Genomic DNA, 10,000 nt, shown 5'->3' with positions numbered 1-10,000 from the left:
CAAATCTGCAGGGAAGCCGGCAGGGAGGGACAAAGGGGTCATTTTTCCCGGGCCCTGGTAGAGAGGGGGCCCAAAATTGTCTTTCCATTACATTGAATGTATTGGATGGGAGGGCCCTTTCAGATGACTTTGTCTTGGGCCCAGCAAAAGCTGCCAGAGGCCCTGCAAACCTGTAACATGCATGTATGATTTCGTTATCTCCTCTTACCTGTGCGGTGGTCATGACTACCAGGATTCACACACCTGCTTTGTAATCATAGACCACCGTGAAGTGTGACGTGTAACCATGGATTACATTACAGTGAAAAATTGTTCTTTCATCCAGCTCTGAACAGAAAAGGTGTGTGGCTCATGGATGACTACTTGACTAGGACTGAAAAATTAATAGAAATTAATCAAAAATCATGATGCTGGCCATGATGATTAAAAAAAAATGGAAAAAAATCATGATTTAATTGTGATCGTACAGGGGGCAACCTGCCTTCGGGCGTCCTTGAAGCCAGAGCATGTTGAACAGGCTGACGCTTCTGGCCAAAAATCTGCAGTGTGACCACTTTCACACCACAACTCTACTCACTCACTCGTCATCATCACGACCTTCTAAGCAGATGCTTTATGTATGACCACATGGTAAACATGCAGTGTTAATTCAACACTTAGAAAGTGCTCTGGGAGCAAAAATTGTGTAGAATTAGCACTGAATTGTTTTGACTGTGCACTCACTCCACTCACCTATGCTGCCATCATAGACCAAATATACATTAAAGAGAAAAAGCATTTATTAACCCATTTAAGCCTAAGGCACCAGCAAAAAAGCCTTTTTCGGGAAAAGGTGCCCTCAGCCTATAAAAACCGAAATATCTCGTCCTCCGAAACACATAAAAACATGAAATGAGTTGCATTTAAAAGGTAAGACCCTTATCTTGCATTGGAATGTGTTCATTCAGCTCTAACACACTCAGACTGTTAATAAAAACTCAAATCTCAAAAGCCTGAATGCAGCATCTGCAGTATGTTGCTCCAGGTGCCTATAGGTCAGTGCAGTGTATACGCAGCATCAGGCTTAATCACATCCTGGTGGGCAGGTGCCTTATGTGTGACCACTGCTGCCCTACAAAACAAGAACGCAGTAACTCTGAAAACTGCAAACTGAGACAAAAGGCTTCAAAGTTTCCTATATGGCGCGACAATTGTGTTGTCGGTAAAGTGGTGGTGACACTTCCTGGTAATGTTTTTTTAGAATAGAAATTTAATGCACACAAAAAAACCCGAAAAAACAACATTTATGTGGGCTGGCTCCACAAAATTGAGTCACTGTAGGAGTTACTGCGTTCTTGGCTAGTATTACTGTATACTCCCAAACCATTCCCATTGGAAAGTGCAGCAGTAACTGACCGACTTATTGCGTTTTTGTTTTGCACGACGTAACCTTGAATCCAACACCGCAGTAACTTTTTTTGGATCATTTTTGCACTTTCAAAATGATTTTTCTCCAAAACGGGACGGTGTTGGACCACCATTTTTTGACACAAGACAAATGAGGTAGTCCAAAGCCCATTTCCGATATAATTTTTTTTTCGACCATTTTGAGTTACTGCGTTCTTGTTTTGCACGGCAGACTTCCCCTCACTGCACTCACCTGTGCTGTCATCGTAGACCACGGTGACGGTCTTCCACTTGAAGAAGTGCACCAGGTCCAGGATGGCCCGGCTGAGCGAGGAGAAGTCGGGGTACAGGCTGACGTAGTAGGAGTCGCGGTTGTCCGACACCTGGTGCTTCCACTTGGTCTGGATGTGGGGCACGCCCAGCGCATTGCAGATCGACTGCACGGCATTGGCCGAGGAGCTGTGGGACGGGCCGAAGATGGCCGCCACGCCCAAAGAGAGCTGGTCGCAGGCTGGAGGAGAGAAAGGGTTGGGAAAGGGGAGCGGTAGTGGTGATGGTGGTGGTTGTAGTGGTGGTAGTGGTGGTGGGGATGGGGGTAGTGGTGGTGGTGATGGTGGTAGTGGTGGTGGTGGTGGTAGTGTTGGTAGTGGTGGTGGTGGTGTTAGTGTTGGTAGTGGTGGTGGAAGTGGTTGTGGTGGGGGTGGTGGTAGTGGTGGTAGTGGTGGTGGTGATGGGGGTAGTGGTGGTGGTGGTAGTGTTGGTAGTGGTGGTGGAAGTGGTTGTGGTGGGGGGTGGTGGTGGTGATGGGGGTAGTGGTGGTGGTGGTAGTGTTGGTAGTGGTGGTGGTGATGGTGGTTGTGGTGGGGGTGGCGGTGGTGTTGGTAGTGGTGGTGGTGATAGTGGTGGGTGGTATAGGGAGGACAGAATAGGTGGAGGAGAGACAGAGAGGGTGGAGGGAGGGGGCCAGGGAGGTGAGCAAGGGAAAGTGGAGTGGTAGTGGGAATAGGGGGCATAAGGGAATAGAGGAGAGCAAAGAAAAGGAGAGAATTTAAGGATGGGGGGAGGGGTGGATTTGGATGGTCGAAGAGACAGGAGGAGAGGAATGACCAGAGGTGAGGAGAGGAGTGAATAGGAGTGAGGAGAAGATAGAAGAGAGGAGTGAAGAGAGGTGAGGAGTAGATAGAAGAGAGGAGTGAAGAGTATTAGAGAGCGGAAGGGTAAGGTGAGGTGTGTACGGGTTGCAAGAGAGAAGCAAGGACCGAAGAGTGTTAGGTGGGTGGGAGGGTGGATTGGAGGACAGAAAAGAAAAACCCAAAGAGTGTTCGAGGAGTAGCAGATGAGTTGGCAGGAGAGAGAGAGAGACAGGGGGTGGGGGGGGTGGGGTTGGTAGGAGACAAGGAGAGAGAAGGGACACAAGAGTGTTAGGGCAAGCAGGGCTTTAGGATCTTTTCACTGACAAATAATGTGACACGGAGATAAAGGCGAAAAGCATGGGCCCGGCTGCTACTGCTACGGCTGTGCCTGCTCTGTAAGTAAGCAGCAGAGGTGGAGAGGGATTTGTGAGGCTCCTTGGACGAGCCGAAGACAGCCTCTGCTCTCTGCTCTCTCTCTCTCGGCTGCTTTGCTCTCTCCTCTGCCTGTGCCTGGCTGTCTGGATGGATGTTCAGGCGTCCTTGAGTGAGACACTGAACCCCTAACAGCTCCCAGAGGGACGACTGGATCCTGCTGTAGGGTGTGTGTGTGTGTGTGTGTGTGTGTGTGTGTGTGTGTGTGTGTGTGTGTGTGTGTGTGTGTGTGTGTGTGTGTGTGTGTGTGTGTGTGTGTGTGTGTGTGTGTGTGCGTGCGTGCGTGTGTGTGACTGTGCGTGTGTGTGTGTGTGACTGTGCGTGTGTGTGTGTGTGTGTGTGTGTGTGTGTGTGTGTGTGTGTGTGTGTGTGTGTGTGTGTGTGTGTGTGTGTGTGTGTGTGTGTATGACTGTGCGTGTGTGTGTGTGTATGACTGTGCGTGTGTGTGTGTGACTGTGCGTGTGTGTGTGTGTGTGTGTGTGTGTGTGTGTGTGTGTGTGTGTGTGTGTGTGTGTGTGTGTGTGTGTGTGTGTGTGTGTGACTGTGCGCGTGTGTGTGTGTGACTGTGCGTGTGTGTGTGTGTGTGTGTGTGTGTGTGTGTGTGTGTGTGTGTGTGTGTGTGTGTGTGTGTGTGTGTGTGTGTGTGTGTGTGTGTGTGTGTGTGTGTGAAGCAACTGAGACTGAGAGCCTGAGTTAAGATGGGGAATATAAAAAAAAATCCCTACACTGTGCCTGGAAGAAAAATCTACTCTGTGTTTGCTTTGCTTAGTTGCTTCTTTGTTGGCTGGCTTTGTGGCCACATGATAATTTACTTCTAACTGAAGTGCTACTTTATGTATTATTATCCTGGGAGAAGCAAATGATTTGATGAAAGAGAGGCTTTGAAGACGTACTATGTGTGTATGTGCTCTCTTAGATATAGGTAGGCCTACAGTATATCTGGAGTACATTGTAATGCTTAATACACTGAATCAATGTTGTCCTCATTGAGAAAATGTCATCTGCCATATTTCCCATCATGACGATGGGGTACTTACCGGTATGTGTCTACATTCAAGAAACCAGCCAATGACTGAACAATGTAAAGGCCATCTAAGAATGAACAGTTCAGGCATATTGCTTTCAAATGCTGTTTTCAACAGAATACTATGTACAGTGTGTATACATTTAAATAAAATAATGCCACAATGACACATTCTTCAAAACAGTTTTCTACAGTTTTAGGTGCCAAAAACTACTGCGGTCCTGTATTTTCACAGCTTTCCATGTCAATTTGCCTATTCCGTACCATCCCTCCCTTGCAAGTAAGATAATTCAGAACCAATTGACAAAAGACTGACTGTGTGGTTTAAAGGAATCAGCCTTGTGCTTCACAAACACTACTGCAATCAGAGCGTGGAAATTAACTTCCTGCATTAGCATAATGCTAATGCGTCCACCATGGGATAAATGGAATAATGAACATTACGGCGTGCAGGTAGCAGACAGTAGCACACTGCAGGGAGGAAGTGACAGTCTGCTTTATATTATGGCTGCCTTGACACCGTTTTACATCATGACTGTATGGGTTTTCATTTCATGGATTGTAAGGATTTCACAGCAAATTTCATGATATTGACAATATATTAATGTACTTATAACATAGGATGTATGTACGTAGGGTTGTGTGTATGTATATTTGAGTGTGCAATAGCCTATATGTATATGCACTGTACGTATGTGTATGTGTATGTATGTATGTATGTATGTATGTATGTATGTATGTATGTATGTATGTATGTATGTATGTATGTATGTATGTATGTATGTATGTATGTACGTATGTATGTATGTATGTATGTATGTATGTATGTATGTATGTACGGTATGTGTGTATGTATTGTATCCTAAAATGTTCTTGGATTCAGTGATACAGTGTGTGTGTTGGCTTCATATTTGTATCCGTGGTTGGTTACATTTTATGTTCAGACGCTTCCATCCAAAGCTTTGCCCAGCGGTGTCTCTGTATTCCTTTCAATTGGATTCAGATACATGTACAGTGCAACTGTACATTTGCTTAAATTACCAAGCCAGAATCAAAATTACCCTGTGTGTGTGTGTGTGTGTGTGTGTGTGTGTGTGTGTGTGTGTGTGTGTGTGTGTGTGTGTGTGTGTGTGTGCGCGCGCGCGCGTGCGTGCGTGCGTGCGTGCGTGCGTGCGTGCGTGCGCACGTGTGCATGTGTGCAGTATGTGTGTATATGTCCATTAGCAATACTGCAACACTGATTTCCGTCCCACTATACCTTTCCTGGAGGCTTCGAAGCTGTCGTGGATGTTGATCCTTTGGATATCGTAGGTGAGCGTGGTGTTTGGCAGCAGGGTTCGGTTCCTGTTGATGGTGTTTAAAGCAAACTTAAAGGCGAGTTCCTCAGAACCGGACGGCCCGCTTTCGACCGACTCGAATATCCCCCCTGCAAAAAAATGAATAGAGAGGGATATAGAAGGAAGGGAGGGAGGAGGGGAGGGGATGAGAGGAGAAGAAAAATAGAGAGTGTGCTGTTAGCTTAATCAGAAAAAAGCCCCCATGTCAGCCAGTCTTTCTATCCAACACTGAAATTAATGAAAAACAATTAGATGGAGGAGCGGTACACAAGATTAATCGTCCTTAGGAGGGAATGCATCAAACAGCTGTCCAGCTACACTGCGGAATGCACTGACACACACACACACACACGCACACACACACACATATGCGCGCGCGCACGCACACACACACACACACACACACACACACACACACACACACACACACACACACACACACACACACACACACACACACACACACACACACACACAAACTCACTTGCATGGATGCACAACAACGTACGCACCACATACAAATGGGCTTGGTGGTACACACACAGGCACAAATATGTATTTCCCTTCAAACTCTCTCTCACACACACACACACACACACACACACACACACACACACACACACACACACACACACACACACACACACACACACACACACACACACACACACACACACACACACACACAGCCAAACAAGTATGCGCACAGCACCACACAGAGATGTACTGTAATTGTATCAGGGCCCCAACAGTGGGAGAGAGTGTTTTAAAGTCTTCCCCCCGCAAATGGCGGCGGCCTCCTGTGTGTTCTTTTGACAGAGCGCAGATGAATGAGCGTCGCCACGGCGAGAGGGAGGTAGGACTTCCTGAGATTGATGCCGTCTTATTGGCCAACCAATCAATCAATTAAGCCCACGGGGAGCACTATACAGTCAGCCGGAGAGAGAGGCAGAGAAATTGGAGTGTTTTGTCTAAAGGAGGGCGTATGTAGGTCCCCACTGATTCTCCAGAGTGGGGGGGGGGGTACACATAGAGGAAGAGAGAGAGAGAGAGTGAAAGACAAGAAAGAGAGGGAAATAAAGAAGGGAAAGAGAAAGAGAGACAGTGAACACAAAGAAAGAAAGAGCGAAAGAGAGTGGAGAGAGAGAGAGAGAGAGAGAGAGAGAGAGAGCAAGAGAGAGAGAAAGTGATTGACTGCATGTCAATGTTAAATCAGTGCTTTGTGCTTTATTTACCTTTACTCCAGCAGCATGTGTGCTCAAGGCCTGACCTCTTGCCCTCTAGCTAACACCCAGGAGTCCCTAGCAACACTACTCTACAACATGACCTCTGACCCCAGGTAACACCCCAGAGTGCCAAGCATCACTACAACCTACTGAACACCGAGACAACTCCTCCTCCTAGCCCCCAGGCAAACACTGTTTCACCTCTGCGTTGACCTTACAGTATGTTCGTAAGGCAGCCCAGTGCACAAGACAAATAATAGCACTCTTTGTGGGTGACAATAGACAATTTGGAAATTTAAAGATGTAGGCCTACGATTTGTGACTTTTTTTGCACACCTAAGCTGACAGATGCAATGCCGCTGTGAGGCCGAAACGTCTTGAATAAAGTTAAAGCCAAATGGTCAGTGTGTGGGAGTTTTATAGTTTTATTTTTTCTGAAAATGTACGCCCTGAATTGTTCCTGCCCTGAAATACATCAGAATCAGGGCCGTAACCAGACATTTTCAAATACCGCGGTCAAATACTGCGTGCTGTACTGCATACTCTACATTTAGAATGCTTCAAACACTTCAGTCAAAGTCTTATGTTTGCTTTCATTAATCACTGCCTTGAGGATAAATGGGGGTGGCATATACAGACTGAATTTATCATTGTTGATCATATAGCAATTTTCATCATAGATCAATTTTACATTACTAAAAAAATACAGAGGACATGACCTCTGTGTCCTCAATGGTAGTTACGGGCATGATCAGAATGTCTTTCAGGAGTTGGATATCAGAATGGTAATGACCTGGTGGCCTGTACACCTTGAGCAGTTTTTTCTTTGCAGGTGGTTTCAGGAGGAATCACTTTTAGGCTGTGGAAAAGTGCAATAATGCTGTAATTAAGATCAAGAAGTTTTTATTTTGAAAGCTAATACTAAAGGCGCTTTGACTGATGAAATCCCACTCTGATTACCGTAAGATTCTAAGTCTGGTCCTCCTGCCGACTCATTGGGAGGCTCCACCCCACCCACACCATTCCCTTTCATCGAGCAGGAGTGAGACTCAGTGGAGGCTGAACGTCAGCCATCTATCGAATGAGTGTGTGAGCCGAGCGCGTGTGTGGATGATGCCAAGAGACCTGGGGAGTGCAAAATGGCCTGCCTTGCACCCCCCCCCCCCCCTTTCAGTGCACAATCAAACATTTGGCAGCTTAAGAAGATACACCTTGCACACCTCGCACACCTCGCACTCACGGCGCCTGCAGGCTCAAATCCACCTCAGGTGCTACCTACTGTACATACGGTACTCCCTACTAACCCAGGAGAGACTTCTGCTTTTGTCTCTTTTCAACTCCTTTCTGTGATTTTTTTTTTACTCACTCTTTTTTTGTTACTCTCTCTTTCGTTTTTCTTTTCGCGCTCTCTTTTGGTTAGAGGGTACGTTGTGTAACCTTTGTTCCCACAGAGTACAAGCCCAAAGTAGGACAAATATGTCTGTAGAGCTGTGCCTTTGAGAGAACCTTTTTCTGCTAAGTATGAGCCTTTCTTGTGTGCACTCAAAGAACCCCCTCCAGGGCCACCTGAACAGATCTCTGTGTTTACAGTTTTTCTCGATTGCCTACACACAATTTTCGGAATCGGTCTTCGAATTCTCAAAACTCTACACACAAATCTCCAAACCTCACACACAACGGGCCAAACTCTTCACTACCTCTGAAAAATGCACGTCTTGTCTCAAAACAATGTACTCTCTTCTAAAAACCTCATTTTGTCGTCAAATGACACACACAGACAGTCACTACAATACACATTTGCAGACCCATTAAAACACTGTTGGGCACAGGGTAAAACTAATTTCTCCCAGTAACTTGGGCTTTTTTGTTCTGGATTGCATGGATACTGTGACATAAGTTGGAAAAACTTCATTCCCACAACACACAAACAGAAACAGAAAGATTTTTATGTCTTTTTCACAAAAATAACACAAAGATACTAAAGAGGGTATTTTTCTGTAGTAAAATACTGAAATATTGTTTTGAGACTCAGACTACACATACGTGTATATATTTTACATATTTTTAAAAATATTTAAAAATTGCACTAATGTATTGTAAAATATTGGGTAACCACATGAAAGTTATGTCTTGTATAACATATTTTTGAGTTGAAAAACTAAACAAATGTGTTTTCTCCTTGCATCCACTCATTTTTCATCAATATGACATGCAATGTGTGTCCTTATGGGGTGATGATTTCAGATTGTAAACCGGTATGAAGAGAGTTTGCCCATGTGATGAGGAAGTGAACATAGTTGCAGTTGATTGTAGTGTTGTGAATGACAGTGTGTTCCATGAGAAACCCAGTGTTTTTCTTTATGAAAATTGAGTGTAATCCAGAGAATAGTGTGTAATGGTGTGAAAAGAGTGTGTTTTAAAACTGGAATTTGAGTGTTAAGTAGGAATTGTGTTTAGTGTTCAGTGACATTGGTTAGGGGAGTTGGGAAATGGGTGAGATGTTCCGAGAATTGTGTGTGAAGTACCAGAACTTGTGTGGAGGCAATCGAGAAAAACTGTAAACGGCTACCCCTCTGTCTCTCCTATTGATCCTCAACTGCAACCATGCACAATGAAATGTGGAACACTATGTGTAATGAAGGGGGGAGAGAGAGAGAGAGAGAGAGAGAGAGAGAGAGAGAGAGAGAGAGAGAGAGAGAGAGAGAGAGAGAGACAGAGACAGAGAAGAAAAGACAGAGAGAGACAGAGAGAGAAAAGACAGAGAGAGAGAGAGAGAGAGAGAGAGGGAGAGAGAGAGAGAGAGAAGAAAGAGAGAGAAGAAAGAGAGAGAGAGAGAGAGAGAGAGAGAAGAAAGAGAGAGAGGTAGAGAGAGAGAGAGTGAAGAAAGAGAGAGAGAGAAGAAAGAGCTGAACTGATTTAGTTGTTTCTATGTCTATTGTCGGGATTATTTTGGGGCAGTGGGTCTGTGTCAGTTCAGTTCAGTTCTTACTACTATACGTGTACTGTACAGAACCCACGAACATGTGATGAAATAACAAAGTTCTATTTGGAATAACTGATGCTCTAAGTGTGTTCTGCTTTAGGGAGGCGAGCAACATTTATTATTATTATTATTATTATTATTATTATTATTATTATTATTATTATTATTATTATTATTATCTTTATTATTATTATTATTATTATTATTATTATTATTATTATTATTATGGACCAAAATGCAGGTGTACTAGACACCACACGGCCTGTCATGCAGCCTCAAAAGGGAGCAAGGAAGGAGACTTAAAGGGAGAGACATAGTTCCTGTCTCATTGGTATGCACCCCGAGGGGCAGTCCTAGTTTGCATGTCGTAATGAGTTTGAAGGCATTAATAACCATCAGTTAAGCAGGATGTACTATAATTGGAAGGCTGTGCAGTTCTGGAACCATCTCGTCGTCAAAAAAAGAGAAGGACAATTCCT

The 10,000-nt window shown here is 44.8% G+C and overlaps 1 protein-coding gene across 1 annotated transcript in view; it reads right to left on the bottom strand.

The window, feature by feature from the left end:
- The window catches only part of grik2 (glutamate receptor, ionotropic, kainate 2), a 362,912-nt gene that overhangs the window by 232,740 nt on the left and 120,172 nt on the right, over positions 1–10,000 (bottom strand). The window contains exons 2-3 of the mRNA XM_063199025.1: positions 5,234–5,401; positions 1,640–1,897 (exon numbers count right to left, since the gene is read on the bottom strand). Of these exons, the coding sequence (XP_063055095.1) occupies positions 1,640–1,897; positions 5,234–5,401 (426 nt within the window). The remainder of the gene's footprint in view (positions 1–1,639; positions 1,898–5,233; positions 5,402–10,000) is intronic.

Source organism: Engraulis encrasicolus, chromosome 5 (assembly GCF_034702125.1).
Source record: "Engraulis encrasicolus isolate BLACKSEA-1 chromosome 5, IST_EnEncr_1.0, whole genome shotgun sequence".
NCBI classification, from domain to species: Eukaryota; Metazoa; Chordata; class Actinopteri; order Clupeiformes; family Engraulidae; genus Engraulis; species Engraulis encrasicolus.
Note: the sequence above shows the minus strand (reverse complement) of the source record. Positions and strands in the feature narration are given on the sequence as shown.